The sequence below is a fragment of the Glycine soja genome, chromosome 18 (genome assembly GCF_004193775.1).
Source record: "Glycine soja cultivar W05 chromosome 18, ASM419377v2, whole genome shotgun sequence".
In the NCBI taxonomy this organism is placed as follows: domain Eukaryota; kingdom Viridiplantae; phylum Streptophyta; class Magnoliopsida; order Fabales; family Fabaceae; genus Glycine; species Glycine soja.
The window spans coordinates 14,330,155-14,349,729 of record NC_041019.1 but is presented as its reverse complement, the minus strand read 5'-3'; the positions used below and the strand labels follow the sequence as shown (position 1 = coordinate 14,349,729).

At 37.4% G+C, this 19,575-nt stretch overlaps 1 protein-coding gene across 1 annotated transcript; it reads right to left on the bottom strand.

Moving 5' to 3' along the window:
• Positions 1 to 8,181: 8,181 nt before the first annotated feature.
• Positions 8,182 to 10,155, bottom strand: LOC114396976. The gene has a single exon (XM_028359128.1). The coding sequence runs from the start codon at positions 10,153 to 10,155 to the stop codon at positions 8,182 to 8,184; it is 1,974 nt and encodes a 657-aa protein (XP_028214929.1).
• Between the last annotated feature and the right edge of the window lie 9,420 nt (positions 10,156 to 19,575).

Below are 19,575 nucleotides of genomic sequence, written 5' to 3'. Positions count from 1 at the left end.
GATTACCAGGAAGTGTAATCGATTACCAGAAGACAGGGTTGAGAAATAGCTGTTGAAAAAGGTTTTGAAATTGAATTTTCAACATGTAATCGATTACCATATGTCTGTAATCGATTACCAGCAACGAAACTTTGGAAATTCAAATTGAAAAGTCATAACCCTTCAAATTATAACTGTGTAATCGATTACACAAACATTGTAATCGATTACCAGTGGAAAGTTTTCAGAAAATCTGCCAACAGTCACATCTTTTCATTAGATTTGTGAATGGCCATCAAAGGCCTATAAATAGGTGACTTGGGCACGAATTTTATGCAGAGAGTTTTGCTTGGCAAAAATGTCTTATCCTCTCAAAAGACAATGAGAGAGATTCCAAAGGAACTTCATTGTCAAATGCTCTCTCAAAAAGAAATCCTTGGCCAAACACTTGCAAAATCTATAAGGATTCCTACATGATCTTTATTGTAATATTCTTCTCTTGAAGAGAGAATTCTTCTTCCATTCTTCTTATTCAATGAGATTGGCTAAGAGACTGTGAGTCTCTTGTTGTAAAGCATCTGAACACAAGGGATAGGTTGTCCCTGTGTGGTTCAGACTTTGTAATGGATTTTACAAAGATAGTGGAAAACTCAAGTGGGTTGCTTGAGTACTGGATGTAGGCACGGGTTGTGGCCGAACCAGTATAAAACTGTGTTTGCATTCTCTCTTCCCTTATCTCATTTATGTTATTGCAATCAATTTTGCCTTACATGTTTATAGAACATTATTAAATTGATTGTTGTTGCTTCTTCTGCATTCTAAGCCTATCCCTCTTAAGATTATTGAGGCCACAAGGTCCAACACCCTTCGTCCCTACCTCTTCTCCAAGAAAACCAAACAAGGGGTCATCATGTGGTAGGATTTCAGATTCAGGTATCTCTATTTGTTTGAAGGTATTCCAAAACAAAATGTCAGTCGAGCTCCCTTGGTTATTAGTGTATTAAGTAAGTTTTCCTTTATGATTCAGTTAAATTAGCTGCTATTTGAACGTAGTTTTATTAACTATGGGTATATTACAATGATTAAGCACAAGCCTTAGTACATTAGCATTAGGATGGCCCAATCTAAGGTGCGATATAGTTTGAGAGCTAGTACTAGGTATTGTTTTAACATCAGAAATTGGATTTACAATGGAATCATAAATTTGTGTATTAGAACAACTAGAAACAAAATAATACCAGAGGTAGACCTTTTATCATTTGGATTTAAGTTCCAATCAACATCACACATGGCTTTGATAGTAAAAGGCTGAGAGGAAGGAGCAACCTTGAAATGCATACCATGATGAATAAAGCCTTTGAGGTACCTAAGAATGTGTTGAACAACTGTTCTAACTAAATCATAACTGCTCTAACTGAATCATAAAGTAAAACATACTTAATACACTAATATTGGTCCACAAGGGTTTTCTTGATTATGCAGTTGACTATCTATATGCTAATAACCATGGGATCGTCCTACATTGGGTCGATCGCCTTGAAGTCATCTGAGGTAAAGGTTATAAGAGGCCATGTTAGGTGCTTTATGCGGGGAAACCATGTTAAGAAACGGATCTGCCATAGGTGCCTTTTTCACACAAAGGCGGTAGCCCTTCCTCCGCGATGGTGTTTATGACTCGCCTTGGTTGGTTGAGGGGTTTCTCCTTTCTCTCCTTTGAGCGTTTTTGGCTCATTCGCCTCTTTGATATAGAATATATAAGTGGCGGGCAACTCTCACCCTATGAGATAGCTTTTAGGATTGAGCTAGGCCTAAATCCACATTCTAAGATAGTATTAGAGCCTATCCTAGAGCCATTCAAAGGACCACCCACCATTTTATCCATGCATCAAGCTCAAAAGTGTTGGGCGTGAGCGGGTGTATTGGAAAAAACCCAAGTCTCACATTGACTAGAGATAGTGTCAAGAAAGAGTATATAAGTGAAGGATAATCCTCACCCTATGAGCTAACTTTTAGGGTTAAGTTGGACCTAAACTCACATTCTAAGAATCTATGGTGGTATCAAAGCCTATCCTAGATCCATTAAAAAGGTCACCCACCATGTTATCCACGCACCAAGCCCAAAAGTGTTGGGCGTGAAAGGGTGTATTGGGAAAAATCCAAGTCCCGCATCGACTAGAGATAGTGTCAAGATAAAGTATATAAGTGGGGGAAACTCTCACCCTAAGAGCTAGCTTTTGAGGTTGAGTTAGGCCCAAGTCCACATTCTAAGAGGAAGAGGTAGTGGGGTGGGAATGGTGGCGGTGTCGATGGCGGTGACGATAGGGGTCGGGGTGAAATAATGGTGGCGACGATGGTGGTGGAATGGTGATGGTAGTAGTGGTGGCATGGTGATGGCTGGGTTTTAAAACCTTTACTGACCCAGCCGATCAGACTAGTTCAACCACAATCCGAAGGTTTGATCGAGTTGAGTTGCCTATCAAATCAACCATGCATTGAACTAGGTGCAATCCAATATGACCCGACTAAGTTTGCAGTTAAATCGTTGACCCACTGCGTGAAATGGTGGTGGTGGTGGAAGCAACAATGGTAGTGTGGCAGTAATGACAGGGGTAGTGGTGGTTAGAACGAGTTTTTTAAAACTAAAAACCAAATTCACAAAACTTTTTTTTTCTTGGTTATGATAATGAATGTAAAATTGTTTTGAAATAAGTTAAAACCCAATTCAGCTCCATTTTTTCCAAACATGTTTTGTTTTGAAATTTTCATTTGAAAACCAAAAACTAGAAACTCGCAACCACCCGATCGGGGCCTTAACTAACTAGCAATTCGTATCACATGAAAAATTGAAAATGATTTTATATCTTGTGATACATTGATGAATCAGTGACTCTCTATCACCAATACAAATCGCACAATTCAGCAATTCATTATATTCTTTTGTTTTTTGCTTTCCTTTCACATTTCTTATCAAAGAATTGAAAATTCAGATAAACTTAAATCGTTAAATGAAAAGGAACTAAACAAAGACTACTAAAGGCACCCTAATTGATTATTCAGATATTCTATTTTCACTCTTCTGAAATAGGGATTTCTCCCCATTAGTCAATCATTCAATACAAGTTCCGTGAGCTATTTTTTTTTTCAATTAGGTCCCTGAATTAATATTTGTTTTTTAATTAGGTTTTAACATGAACTTAATAAAACAATAAATACAAGTTCAAGGACCCAATTGAAGGGAAAAAATAATTCATGGACATATTTAAAAATGACATAATTCAATGTATTTTTTATAAGAAAAAAATACACTATATACTAAGAGTGTAAAATAGTTTTATACTGTCATCTAATCACAATAATTATATCAAGGCAAATAAAAAGGGATGTTGAAGAAAATTATCAAGAAAGATTTTAGATTCTAATATTTCTTAAACTTTGGTTTTTAACCATACCAAATGGCGTGTGTGATCAATGTAGCCAACCTCACCTAATAGGATAAAACTTTGTTGGTGGTGGTGACTTATTAACCAAATGAACTGAAAATTGAGCCCATTAAATAAAGGAACTGAACTTAAGTTAGGTATAGTATGACTCGTTTGATTCATAATATTTAAATAAATAAATTTAATTTATATTATTAAATTCATATAAATGTTTTCTATATAATTTCCTTTTAATTTTATATGAAATAAATAAAATATGTAAAATATTTAAACAAATAAGTTTAATTTATATTAGACTTGGTAAATATTTTTATATTTTGTAATATTTTTAGAATTTCATAATTTAAATACTATTGTAAATTTATGCAAAGTTTTTGCATATTTTTTACTATTATTTATAATTTATTTTTATGTTAACATTGTTAATATATGTATATATAAATATAATTTATTAATATATTAATATTAAGAATACATAGTATGGAAAAATGTTAACAAATGCATATTAGTTATTTTTATTATATTCTTGAGTTTTAAAAAAATAAGTACGTGGTATTTTTAATTTTATGATATGTAAAATTTGTGTGTGATCTTCCTTTTATTTTTAAGAGTATTCTTTTATTTAAAATGTAAAAAAGTAATTTTTTAAAATAATTTTACACTATAATCTAATCACAATAACTATATCAACACCATACAAATGATGATTTCTAATCACAATAACTATATCAACACCATACAAATGATGATTTCTAATTGGTTGACAGTAAGAAAAATTTACATTCAAAATGCATCATCATTAACATTTTTGTTTTTGACCAAAAGAGTCTTATAAATTACTTATACGTAAATGTATGCAATTGTAAGTCTATGCAAAATATCTACATAATTTTTTACTAGGGGAAAGAGAGGCACCACTCTGTATTATTTAAAAAAATAAAAAAAGGTTGGGAGGTTAAATTAAAAAAATTAACTGAAAATATAAGGGGTAGTTACTGTAGTTTAAAAGAGAATAGTGGAAGTTTAAGAAGTCTAAGGGTAAAATTCTCTAATGAAACTCAAAGTGGGCATTCCCTTTATTATTAGTATACATTATTTTTTAAAAATTTATTTTTATATTAATATTGATAATTTACAGTATATTTAAATATAATATGTTATATTCATATTTATAATTGTATGATAAAAATTATTTATTGTTGTAATAAGTATCTTTATTGTTATTTTCATTGTTTATAATAATGAAAATATCTATGAATGCATGGTGAACATAAAGATAAATTATTTAAATTATTTTTACCATCCTGTCAACAAACCACACAATTAACATATATCACCTGCTCATTCAAGCCTTGATAGACAATCAGTAGGACCTCAAACCATTTTCAAGCATCTAGCCACACAATGATAAGACAATACCAAACAATATAAATTAAACTAAATTAAATAACTAAATAGGCAAAACCCATATCTCCAACAAGTTCAAACGAACCTAGAGAAAGAAAGGCATAGCTACAAAGCATTTTACATTTTACATCTTGTACATTGTTGTAAAAGAATTTATCTTTATAAACAGCCAAGCACACTTAGCTGTTACTAGCAAAACTACTAGCTCAAGTATCAACGAGTGGCATCGGTGAGTTGAAATCCTTGCCAAAACCACTGCTTAATGAGTTACTTGAAATCAAAATTCTTCTATACATTTTCCACCAAACCAAGTTATATTTCCTAGCAAACCAAGTTGCTGGCAAATGCACATAAATTCAAAATCTTGGTTTCTTTCAGGTGAATCTCAAAAGCAGAACAAGAAGCTGACACTCTTAGGAAATTCAAACGAGAGAAGATCTCGCCACTAAAACTCCTAGGAAATTCAAACCGCAACCTGAATCCGCAATCGGAAACCTAATTTCGCAAACATTATCGAAAACCTAACCGGAACAAATCCACAAACAGCAACAGCAAGAAACTGTTAGTGCTGGTCTTCGAGACCTAGTAAGTCTCCACGAAGAAGACGAGCTCGAGAAGAAGGATAAGAGAGAGAGAAAGAGAGATAGAAGGGATGAGAAAAGTGTTTGCTATTGCTTGCGTCTATCACTGTGATTTACATCCTTTATAGTTGGTTACAATGGCATCGTTCGTAACGACTATAACGGTATCCTAACTACTAAGTAGTTATTCGTTGAAGCTTGGAGATTCAAAGCCGTTCTTCCCATGCATGGCTTAGGTCTGCAACACGGAATCCTTCAAACGTGTGGGAATGTTAACTTGCCTCTTGGGCTTTGCTGTTTGAAACTCTTTTCTGCTATCCTCACTGCTGGATGTATCATTCATGCCGCCTTCGAAGAACACCTTGTCCTCAAGGTGATGAAGGCTTTTAAGGGCGGTCCAGTCTTCCCATGAAGCTTCATTGGGGTGTAGATCCTTCCATTGCCCCAGCACCAATTCCTTTGGGCCTGCTTCTATCGGAACTATCTTGTGGCCCAAAATGGCTAAGGGAACCAGGACTGGTTGGTTATCCACGACCGAGGGAGGCAAGTTTGTAGCTTGCGTTGATGCTGGAGATCCTATGAAAAGCTTCAAAAGGGAACAATGAAAGACTGGGTGTATGCGTGAATATTCCGGTAACACAAGCTTGTATGCCACTGGTCCCAACCTCTCCATGATCTGAAATGGTCCATAAAAGCGTTTGGCGAGCTTCGAATGAGTGGAACCCTTCATCGTTGTTTGTCTATAAGGTCGTAGTTTAACTAAGACCCAATCTCCGATATTGAAGTTGTGATCTCGGCGATGCTCATCTGCTATGTTCTTCATGCGTGCTTGGGCCTTCATCAATTTTTGCTTAAGTAACGCGATTACTTCCTCCCTTTGACTGAGCCACTCATCCACTGCTTCTATCTGCGTAGAACCTTCGACATAGCGAGGGTAATTGGGAGGTTTTCATCCAAAGGTGACTTCGAACGGAGTTAACCCAGTGGTTGAGTGAACGGAGGTGTTGCATGACCACTCCGCCCACAGCAGAAAATGTCCCCATGTCAAGGGTTTGTGATGAACACAGGCGCGTAGGTATTGCTCCACCACACGATTAGCCACCTCCGTCTGGCCATCCGTCTGAGGATGGTAGGCGAAGCTCATCCTGAGCTTGGTGCCACTCAAAGAAAAAAGAGTTTGCCAGAATTTACTGATAAAGAGTGGATCTCGGTCCGATACGATGCTTATGGGTATTCCATGGATCTTACCCACCATCTCCATGAAGAGCTGGGCAACTCCTTGTGATGTGTGTTGTGTCGGCAACATGCCAAGGTGAATCCCTTTTGAGAAGCGATCTACTACCACGAAGATGCAGGTGTGTCCCTTGTACGCCGGCAGCCCCACAATGAAATCCATTGATAGATCTTCCCACGGCTGAGACGGTACTGGCAAAGGGCAGAGATACCCTCTTGGCTTTGCAGTTTCATATTTGACAAGTTGACAGTCTGTGCACCCCGCAACGAATTTCCATGTGTCCGCGGCCATGTTTTCCCACGTGAAGTTTTCCGATAAGTGGTTCAGAGTCTTCCTGAAACCCATGTGGCCTCCTGTGGGTGTCTGGTGGAACTCAGTCATCAAGTCCTTGATGAAGGAACAGTTGTCGGGCAACCATATGCATCCATGGTGCAAGATGAAATGAGACGTTGTTGTGTGCTCAGGGAAGTCTAACGATGACTATCGTATCTGCTCTCGAAGGGAGATGAATTCTTCATGTGACTGCAGCTCCTTATATAAGTCTTCTAGAAACAAGAAGTGGGGTGTTGACAAAATGAAGAAGGAGGCAGTAGGAGGTTCTGCAACTCTTGATAGGGCATCTGCTACTACATTAGTTCTCCCTACGATAATGTATGGAGTAGTCAAATCCTAGCAATCTTGACAAGTATCGATGTTGCTCGGGTGTTTGAACTTCTTGGGTCATCAATTCCTTCAAGCTTTGATGATCTGTGAGAATTTCAAAATGGTGACCCAGAAGATACTGTCGCCACTTCTTAACGGCGTTCATCATTGCAGCAAGCTCACGTATGTATGCTGATGATCGTGCAAGCTTAGGGCAGAACTACTTACTAAAAAAAGCTATGGGGTGCCCTCCCTGGGATAGTACTGCCCCCATACCTGAGCCTGAGGCATCCGTCTCGACGACGAACGGTTTGGAGAAGTCCGGTAATGTCAGCACCGGGGCGTTCGTGACTGTGTCCTTGAGGGCCTGGAAGGCAGCTGCTGCTTCGGGTGACCACGCAAACCCCTCCCTTGTTACAAGGTTAGAGAAGGGAGCTGCCATCGCAACATATCCTTTAATGAATCTGCGATAGAAGCCTGTAATTCCCAGGAACCCTCGGAGGCTGAGAGTAGTGCACGGCATCAGCCATTGTTGAACAACTTGGACCTTGTCTAGTATTGGCTGAACACCTTCCCCCGACACAATGTGACCCAAGTACTCGATTTGGCGTTGCACGAATGAACATTTGGACAACTTAAGTGTGAACTTACCCTCTATTAACACCCAAAAAGTTGTTTCCGAGTGAAGCACGTGCTCATGAATAGATTGACTGTATATTAGAATGTCATCGAAGAAGACGACAATATATTTGCGTAAGTATGGCTAAAATAGGCGATTCATTGTGGCTTGGAAGGATGAAGGGGCATTGCAAAGCCCAAATGGCATCACGCGAAACTCGTAGTGGCCATTGTGGGTTCGAAATGTAGTTTTCGCGATGTCCGTTTCCTTCATTAGTATTTAATGGTAACCCTGCATCAAGTCTAGTTTAGAGAACCAGGTTGCGCCTCCTAATTCATCTAACAGTTCGTCCACCGTGGGGATAGGGAAACGGTCTCGAACTGTGATGGCATTTAGTGCTCTGTAGTCTATGCAAAATTGCCGTGTACCATCGCGCTTCTTAACGAGTAATACCGGAGAAGAAAAAGGACTTGAGCTAGGCTGGATATGTCCTTGACTCAACATAGCTGCTACCTGATTTTCAATTTCTTGTTTTTGAGAATAGGGGTAACGATATGGGCTCGTGTTTACAGATGCTGAATTTGGTAAAAGGTTGATTGCATGGTCAGTGGGTCTCGATGGAGGTAACGTGTTTGAAGGTTTGAAGAGTGGAGCATATTTAGTGAGGAGATGGTTAATTTCTGGGATTTGGCAAGGTGAAGGTAGGGTTGTAGTGGTGTCGGTTTCTAACTGGATATGGAAGTAGGAGCTAGTGTTACCTGTATGTACAAGACGACGCAACTGGGAGGGGGAGATCTGTTCCATGCTTTTATCGCGTTCTCCGGTGAGCTCAATCAGTTTCCCTAAATAGATGAATTTCATCGTGAGGGAAGTATAATAAGTAAGCACGGGCCTTAACAACTTGAGCCACTGCACCCCAAGGACCATGTCCGCGCCGCAAATTGGTAGTACGTGAAAATCTACCATGAATTCATGGTCTTGGATGTTCACCGGAACATCTGGGCAAAGCTGATGACACTGGAGTTCTTCTCCATTTCCCACAGTCACCTTGAGAGGAGACGTATTCTGAGGGGACAACCCTAAGGTAGTGAGCAAGGCCAGTTGGAGGAAGTTATGTGTACTTCCTCCATCAATCAGGATGCGAACCTTATGATTTCCAATAACTCCGACAACACGCAGGGTTTCAAGAGCCCCATAACTGGAAAGAGCAAGGAGGTTGATCTGAGCTGGTGGTTCCTCAACACAGGAAACTGTTGACAATGATTCCTGACTCACTTCCTCTTCATCTGTAACAAACAGGAATAACGAAGTGGTGCACTTGTGCCCCCGTGAGAACTTTTCATCACAATTAAAGCACAAACCTTTCTCACGGTGGAGGGCCAATTCTACTGGTGACAAGCGTTTAAAAGGAATCGTAGGAGGTGAGGGTTTGGTAGCTCCCTGAAGCAACGAAGGTTCCAGAGACATGGTGGGTGGTGTCGACGGTTGCGAGGGAAAAAGTTTTGCGACTCGCGTGTTCTGACAACACCCATCCATAAGCTTCTCCTCATGCAACCTTGCAAAAGAGACCGCTTGTGTCAATGACTGAGGTTGCATTACCTGAACTTCCCTGCGAATGGCTGGGCTGATCCCCGAGACAAAACAGCTGAGTACAAATGGTGCCGAAAGCCCGATGACACAGTTGGCCAAAGATTCAAATTTTGCGAGGTACTCCGCTACTGATGACTGCTGTGTCAGCTTACACAACATGCATGTGGGGTCTTCGTATGTGGAAGAGGAGAATCGCGTGTGTAAGGCGTGGAGGAACGACGACCACGATGTCAGCTGTCCATTCCGGTACATCCATTGAAACCATGCTAACGCCTTCCCCTCCATGTAGAATGAAGCAATCGTGAGACGTTCATGATCTGGTGTTGCGTGGTATTCAAAGAATTGTGAAATCTTGAATATCCACCCCGCAGGATCCGTCCCATCAAAACGTGGGACTTCTAACTTTATACGGTGGAGTGAACTCATGCTAGTTGATGGCGCCGCCGTGAACACTAGTGAGGGTCCTTGAGGCGTCTGAGAAGTCTCTAGCTGGGTAATTCTTTGAAGAAGCTCATCAAACCTAGAAGATATTGATGACGAAAGCTTTGCGAAGGCATCTTCCCATCGCTCAGTGCTTGTCTTTGAACGAGTACCTTCCTCCATAGTCACAACAATGAAAGCACCAGTGTTAGTGCTGGTCTTCGAGACCCAGTAAGTCTCCATGAAGAAGACGAGCTCGGGAAGAAGGATAAGAGAGAGAGAGAGAGAGAGAGAGAGAGAGAGATAGAAGGGATGAGAAAAGTGTTTGTTATTGCTTGCGTCTATCACTGTGATTTACATCCTTTATAGTTGGTTACAATGGCATCGTTCGTAACAACTATAACGGTATCCTAACTGCTAAGTAGTTATTCGTTGAAGCTTGGAGATTCGAAGTCGTTCTTCCCATGCATGGCTTAGGTCTGCAACACGTAATCCTTCAAATGTGTGGGAATGTTAACTTGCCTCTTGGGCTTTGCTGTTTGAAACTCTTTTATGCTATCCTCACTGCTGGATGTATCAGAAACTCACCCTTCCACCAGAAGGAAGTGCGCGCGATAGTGTTCATGCAATTACGCAAAATAGAGGAACCAATATGCGCAGGTTAACAATCGTGCGCACTTCGCCGGAGAGGAATCGCCGACGGAGAGTAACGAGAAGAGCGAGGCGCGAATATTGGAACTCCAGCGGAGAAGAAGTGGTGCTGGCGAGTGAGATTCCGAATGTTGAAGCGACGGCAGAAGCGCCAGAGAATCGCCTGATGTCGCGGCGATTGTGACGTCGGAATTTGAGCGGGGAAAAAACGAAGAGAGGAGGATGGTGTGCAGCTGATGAAAAGAGCGGAGAACCTGTCGCCTCTTATTTTTTCAAGAGAGAAAGGGTTGGTTTTTTTTTTTTGCTTTATTAAGTTAATTTTTGATTAAATAAATATTATAGCGTAATTTTTTTCAAAAATTGCTAGGTTTGGTGGAAAATGTATAGAAGAACTTTTGTGCATTAGATTTTTAAACCAATACGAAATTGCTAATAATTTTGCTAATATTGGAACATAATCTTGGAAGAGATGATGAAAGTAGAAGTTGATTTTGACCACACAACTAGAAAATAGAATCTTAAAATATCATCTTATATATCGACTTTTGCATAGTTACTTTAAAAGTTATTTCTAAGGTAATTTTTTATTAATGGACATTAGGATATAGATATTTCTACTATTATCTATTTTTTTAACACAAAAGACTTATTTCATTTCATTAATTATCTGTTGAACAATCCCATCAGGAACTTGATCAATGGATCATGGACCATGGACCAACGTATAACTTTGATGCCCTTGCAAGTGAATGGGCAATGCAATTTGCTTGTTTCCTTATCAAACTAACCTTATGGTTTGGACAAGACATTAAGATCCTTTTACACTTATTTAAAATCATCCCAAACTCAGAATCATCCATTATGTTGCGATCAAGACTATCAGTGAGTCTTTTGCAGTCAAACTCCACTTCAACATATTGGTAGTCCATATTCTTCAACCATGTCAGAGTTTGTAGTAAGACTAGTGCTTCTCCCTCGTGAACCTCAGGCATTCCATGTCTAATATTCATTGTAGCTCTCACAAACCAACCTTTATCGTCCTGAATGCACATTCCTTTCCCCCACCATTGTTGCTCTTGGAAATAAGCAACATCAATGTTGCACTTCACAAACCCTGGCCCAGGTGGTTTCCATTCTTCAAGATCACTATCAGAGGTTGTCCTATCGATATTTCTCCCTTTCTGGCAAACACTTTGCCATTCTTGCAGAACCTTTTTGCTTGAAAGTGAACATGAGTAGCAATCTAGTTCTTCTCCTCCCAAAACTTGGCATTCTTACTATTCCATATGCTCCAAAGTGCCATGATAAACATATTGAAAGCCTGCTCCACCAGTTTACTAGACGTTGCAAAGAACAATTCTGTGAAGCTCTCAACATTGTCACTAATGTTATCAATAATGTTCCAGTAAGGGCTCTCCATCCAACATGATTCCACAAATTCATACCCAATGAGCACATGCTAGCAATTCTCGATATTGTTTTCACAGAAAATATATAAACTAGGACAAACTATATCTCTCATTTGAAGCTTGAATCTTGTAGGGAGGCAATCCCTACATGCCATCCAAGCAAAGTTCTTGACCTTTGGAGGAATTTGTGCTTTCCATATCAATCCCCAATCACCTGGGACATGAAGCTAACAAGTATCCAAGATATTCTCCCTAAGGTTATGATAAGTTAATTTGACTTAATACTTGTCATTCCTATTATGTCTCCATATTCTCACATCTTCCTCCTGGAGATTAGCAAGTGGCATGCTAAACATGACCATCGTATCTTCTAGGTCTAGTATTTCCTCAATGAGTGTTTCGTTCCATCTTCCTTCTCCATTCAACATCAAATCACTAACAACCATCTCTGGGTTGGTTTTTCTCAAGACCATACTATTATTTAATTATAAAGTATTATATATAATAAATTTATTAACTTTTGTAACGAGTAAATAGATATTTTAATTCTAGAAATTAGAAGGTGATGTTACATTAGTCTTTAAAACTAAAAATGTCAAATATGTTCTTGAAAGTGTAAATTGCTAGTGACATCTATTTACGATAATACAAACATATATTTAGGGTCGAAGGTGAGCTCCAATTCTAAAGTGTTTTGGCCGAAAAAGATTCAATTTAGAAGTTAAGATTTTTCTCTTTGAGAAGCTAGAATTTTCTATCTTTATCCTTTCTTGCAATGAACTCCTTTGAATGTGGATCCGTATATAGACCTTGGAGCTAGCTGCATATGGTTGTTGGACATATTTCAAATTAGTCAAATTACATGTTTTGTCATTTTCATATAATTGTTCATCCACAGCTTTTGTATCCATCTCTACTACAATTTATTGTCCCATTTTTTACTACAACTAGAATAAATTCAAATTCTTTTGAATCAAACCAAAGGCATGGAAGATGTCTAATCCCAAAAAAATAGTATAGTTTTGATGATAACAAAGATATTAAAGTTTGATGAATTGATGAGTTTTAATGAGGTATGTAGGTTATTACATGCATCCCACAAGTATATATAAAAGTATAACGTCCTAAACTTAGATGCAAAAAAACGTCTTAAATGTGCTTACACCCAACATGCACAAGTGGATTTTCATCTAGTGCTTTCATAAGAAATAACGTCCAGTGCACTAAGTAATTGAATATGCATCCAATGCTTTTATGAAAATATCTAGCATCCAATGTGTTATCCTTTTTGTCCAACACCTTAAGGAAACTTGCACATTATCTTTTACATACACTTAAGTTTTCTTCGTTCAAGGCAAAACGAGCTCAGAATTCCATATTTGGTTTAATTGCTCTTATATTTCTTTATAATTTTTATAAAAGTAAATACACAAAAAAGAGAGTTGAATTATGATATTAAGAATTTTTAAAGCCTTTTTCAAGAAAACCAGATCAACGTCTGAAATATAATTTTGTAAGACAAATAATAGATTTTTGCAAATGCAAGTTTAGACAATAAAGACAAATTTGGCAAAACTAAGAGTTTTTAAATAAGATCAAATTCAAACTCTAGATCACTTTAAAACAAAAGAGAAATATAATGCATCTAAGACACAAGATTTGTATCAATTTGTCTCTATCAGAGAGATTACGTTCAATTCTTAGCTAAGCATCAAGTTCCACTAACTTCACAAAGTTACAAGTATTTGTCACTACCACTTTTAACTCTACATCACAAGCTCTACACCAAGCTTGAAATAAATAACCCAGTATTTTTTTGTCCTACTAAGCCACTGCTGGCTTTATACAAATCAAAAGATTTGTTGTTTGATTTGCTCACAGACTAACTCTTATCGTCTTAAAGATGAATATATGATCTAAGCACTTAGTCTTTTCTATGAAGGTGTTCAAGGTGCTTTGAGAGCTTTACAAGATTATACAAAGAACTTTTTACAAAATGAATTGAATGTTAGCACGTAGGTTTGTAAACCATGTCTTTAAAGCTTCTGGTATGTATAAATCTTCATCTTCAAGTGTTTGTTGTCTCTAAACAAATATATTTCTTCAGTTGAGCTTGCGCATGGTGTTTATGGTCATTGGCATATTTAATGCTTGCATTAAATCCATGTACTTCTTCATGTTGGAAAATCACTCTAATTAGCTTTCGTGTAGAATACTTCAGCAAAAACCACTTGCTTTTTGTCAAGCAGGTCTGTCATGGCAGAACATGTCTTTTGATGTTATTGGACAACTTCCAGATCTTGAACTTTATTTATTCTTCATATGATTTGACAAATCCTAGGAGAATATTTTGTGAGACAGTTATCCACAACAAATCACAAACATGAAGTGTTAAATGCAGTCTTTAATGTTGTATCAGATCATGGCTTATCTCTGTTATTGTCTAAAAATATAAACACATGTACGTAAGGCACAGAATGACATCGCATAAGGCACAACTTTAAACCTTTGTATTTATTACATCTAATGAAAATAATTAAGGGTCTTGATTGGTCTTAAGACATAAATGTCCTTTGACTCAACACTTTCGTTATTCCTTTTTCTTTTTTTGGAATATGCTCTTACATTTGAATTTCAAACATTTGATGAAAAACAAAGTTTCTCTGAGTATAAGTACAACTTCTAATCAAAAGCATTGTTACACAACAAGGCATAGTACAAGGAGAAGACTAAAGTGGTAAAATGCAAAAAAAGATTACACATTTTCAAAGAATGTCAATACTTTTTAGGAAATAAAGAACACTCACACTTTCTCTCTCCTCCTAAAAATTGTAGACACATTTAAAGTAGCTACATGCCAAAGTTCCCATGTATTTAAAGCAAAATTATAGCGATATAAATTACAAGGGCTCGAACATACAATGAATCTATGTACTTTAATGCCTATATAAAGAATGAAGAGAAGACATAAAGAAGTTAACGAAACTATAACTATGAACAAAATAATAGTCTATTAAAATCATTATATGGATGATACTTTGTGCTAAAACTAGTAATCCTTTGCTTTGCAAAGTCATATGTAATTTGTGCATAATGTAACGACCCTCAATATTATTACATGAAACACTAAGACCTTAATGCGGAAAGATTGATTTTTAGTCCTTTTAAAACTCTTGAATTAGTTTAAATAATGCAAATACTATAAATTCTTTTTTATGAATACAAGTGTGTCATATAAACATCACCCATAAAAGGTTCTGAAGTCGTCAAGCATAAAGGGGTGTGTGCCTCAAGGCACTACATCATCAAAACATCACGAAAAAATCTCCAAACAAATCTCAAGTGTCCCATTAAGGGAATAAATACAACATAAATCCATGAATATACATAAACCCTAAGCTAGTCCCCACTAAGACAAAACATAAATAAAAGACCATGGGTCAAGTCTCGTCACCAAGTCCATATCCACCATGAGTTACATGCTACTTAAAAACTACATCATAATCTGCTTTAGTGTCAAATGACACAATCATCACAGTTCAACTGAAAACGCGTGGGTAATCTAATTTTGAAAGAAAACAACATATAAATAGAAATTTAAGGTCACAATGTTGAAAAAGATATAGAAATCCTTCATTTTTTTCCAACAACCATGTGCTAATACAACTCCTCAAGTAACACATCATTCTCAAGTCACAATTATTAATGCACATGACAAACTATCATGTTATCTCATGCTAATTTTTTACTTCTGGAAGATTTCACCTTTTGATCAATTAATCCAAGTACATCCCTTAACAAAGTCGCACTCTATGATCTGATCATTCAAGGAGACTCGAATTAACCCTGTGAAGGAAGTATAATTTTATTGAAAATGGATGAACATGGGAAGTGGTTTACCTCGATAAGGCTTGCAAACATCTTAACCTATCTAGGGATTTACCCACTCATCCGTCAACGTTAGCCACTACGACAACCTCCAATATTAAGTTGAGGGCCTTCTTAGCACCTCCAACTTATGTGTCTACTCACATGCAATGTTATTCATCAATGCATGCATGTTATGATCATTCAAATCAATATCATATGTCATCACAAATTAATTCACCAATCTCAACATCATAAGATGTTCTAATATCATAAATATACCATTTATATGTGCATTGTTCGGTCGCGGCAAGTGCACCGGATCACACAAGTAGTATAAAATGGTAAGAACCAAGTATCGAACTCTCGGGGAACTTGTGTTACTTGGTAAAATTGTATTAAGTGAATAGGTGTCTAGTATGAAAAACAATGTGTTGACTATGAACAGGTATGTAAACTAACTATTAAAAGGAAAATCACTTAAGTAATGATGTGTAAAGACAAGCAGACAACACGCTGGTCTTCCTATTAGGTGCCTGATGTTAAAAGGATATTCTCTACTTAACAATGCTCATGTGTTCTATGGTGTCTCCTGAAATGCTAAACCTCGATTCCTCATGATAGTCTAGCCTAATCCTGATCAAGCATCGTCCTCAGATTCCTCTTGTTGGACTAAACTCGACCAGAACCACATTAAGAAGAACATATAAACAACTAGGTTACCGTACCCCGATCCCTCGTGATAATACGATAAACTAGCCTTATCCTATCAAGTTCTAAGAATCAGACCATTTCCACTGTTGAATGATCCTAACAAAGCATGCATCTACATGATCAAGGCAAAAGCACACTGAAATGACGTACTGATAGCACAGAGAACACATAAAACATCATTAAATAGATATACAGGTGTTTACATCAAGTACCTATGAGGAAGAACCAACAGAGGATTTAGCTCTCCATATCTTGGAAGCTTCCTTTACAACAAAGAGAAGAGAAAAATGAAGGATTAAAGAAATACAAGTAGTGGGGATGTCTCCTCAACCTCTAGAACCTCGCAATCACTCACAAACTCATCTCAAGCTCTAAGGACGACTTCCTCTTCAAGCTCCGTTCTCTGCAGGTCTTCGCACAACAAAATCTCTCAAAACTCTCTAGATTCAGAACCTTCTCTCTCTAGAATCTCTCACATGTAGAAGCTCTTCGAGAAAATGGCCAAAATCCTTGGAACTTGGACCTTTCCCTCTCTAGAAATCTCTAAACATGCAAAAGCTTCGAGAATTTCCCAAAACTCCTCTCCAAAATCTGATTTCAGGCTTAAATAGGTGGCTTTGTTTGTGCTAGCGCGCTTAGCATGACTATGGACCGCTCAGCGTGCATTAGTGGATTTCGGCTTAGCGCATGCTTTTCTTGCTCAGTGGATGGACTGAAGCGGTGCGCTTAGCAAGATGACCCTTCGCTCAGCAAACATGCACAGCTCATCCTTCTTCCAGATTCTTCCTCGCGCTCAGCCGAGGAGTGTTGCGCTCAGCGGATGGCTCGCTAAGCCAGAAGATTGGCTTAGCGAGAGGATGAAAATCAGCACTTCACAAACTTGCCTAATTAACCTGAAATTGAGAGGAAATGATTATTAAACACACAAAATGGGAGTATCTTTTAACAAAAAGTAATTCCAATACTACAAAATAACCATAAATTGGAGGAGTTTGATACAATTTACACAAGTTTTATACACAAAAGTTAGTCGTATTCACCGACTAACATTCATCTTACTCATGAACCCACATATAGTTCAATAAGCATAGAAAGACATTCCAACACCTCAAATTCTTGAAAACAACTCACAAAAACTCATATGAATGTGAATCTCATGATCTCAACATAAAGTCAACTCTAATTATAAAACAACAATATCTCAATCACCTCTTATATCATCGTAAGTTCATTAAGATCTCAAAACATATAATTCACACAAAGAAAACAAACATAAATCACATTCACATCAAAAATTGATTTTCTAGACTTAAAACTAATAATTGAACTCAAAACTAGTCACTTGACTCAAAATTAGTCATTGGACTTGAAACTAGTCATTGGACTTGAAACTAGTTATTGGACTCAAAACTAGTCATTAGAATCAAAATTGATCATTGGACGCGAAACTAGTCAATGTACGTGAAACTGGTCACTAGACGTGAAACAACTGGTTACTGGATGCAAAACTGTAGAGGTGAAATTGATCAATAGAGGTGAAACTGATCAATGGACACGAATTCTGTAGAATTTCAAAATTCTATAAAATTGCCTCTCATGGTTTTCAAATCATTCCAAAACAAACCCAAACCCAAATCCTTTTCTATCAATTCCAATACACAAACAAAATCAAAACTCTTTACAAATAGGAACTTTTCATCAATATTTATCAAATAATCAAAAACCCCAATTTCAAAACTCAAAACCTCAAACGTCCCTTTTTAACAACATGATTCACTTTCAAGCAACCTTGAAACCAATTCACAACAACCTAAGCATAGAAAAAGATAAAGCCTCGCTTACCTATCAAACCCAAGGAACTAGCTTTGAGATAAAGAAAAATAAGGAAATAGTGAACTTTGAGTCCAAGGAGGAAGTTTTCTTTAACTCCACTAGCAATTCAAACTACAAGGTCATTATCCATACACAAAACTAACCCAAATTCAGATTCAAACCCAAAAACTAAGCTTTTACTATGGAACCCCATGGGTGCCCTAGGGAAAAATGAAATGGAATATAAAAGAGGGAGGAGAGGTGCTTACCACATAAAGGGACAACCAATGACCACTAAAGAGAAGAGAAAAAAACCTTCTTTGAACAAGACAACGAAGTTCTCAACTCTTCAAGGAATGGATTTTCTTGGAGAGAAAGAAGAGAATAGAAATAAAGCCTTTTTTGTTTGGGTTTTAGATTTTTGAGGGTAGAAGGAGAGTTTACGACTCTTGTCATTCCTCCTTTTCACACCCAAGCCTTACAATACGCACCCACCTCCCCAAACATAAACGAAAATCTCAAAACATTAAAAACTCGCCAGCCACCTATGCACATAAAATCAAATCACCAAATTTGTTCATTAATTCATTCAAGTACTTAAATTTAATTTAATTTCTCTTATAATTTAATTAAAATCGCTTGAACAATCAATTAATTAAACACAATGTTACAATACTCCCTAACAAGAAAATTTGTGTCCTAAAAAATTTAGTTACAAGGGAATAGATTCAGATACTGCTTATGCATCTTGTCCTCAAGCTCCCACATTATATATCCCATAGTGCTGCTCCATACTACCTTAACCAAATCGATGGTCTTGCCTCTAAGTTGTTTGATCCTTTATCCTTGCGGGTTGAGTCTTATAGGTCTAATCTTCATGCACTTACACCCTGTCCGGTTCTAGGACATTAGGATCCATAATATACTTCCTCAACTATGAAACATGAAACACATTGTGTAGGTTTGCTAAGAAAGGTGGCAAATCCATCTCATAAGCTACAGGACCTACACACCTGAGAATCTGATAAGGTCCAAGGAACTTAGGGGTAAGCTTCCTGGACTTGACCTAATGAGGATCCTTTTTCATGGATCACAATCCAGCATCTTAACAGACCCAAAATTAAAGGAAAATTTGGTAGAAGAAAAGGAAAAGCACATTGAGGTGAGAAATGGAAATGAACAACGCCATAATCCCTAATGATTGATAAGT

What these genes read in the sequence shown, in the direction of transcription:
- LOC114396976 (XM_028359128.1), bottom strand. Translation starts at nt 10,155, where the DNA reads ATGGAGACTTACTGGGTCTCGAAGACCAGCACTAACACTGGTGCTTTC.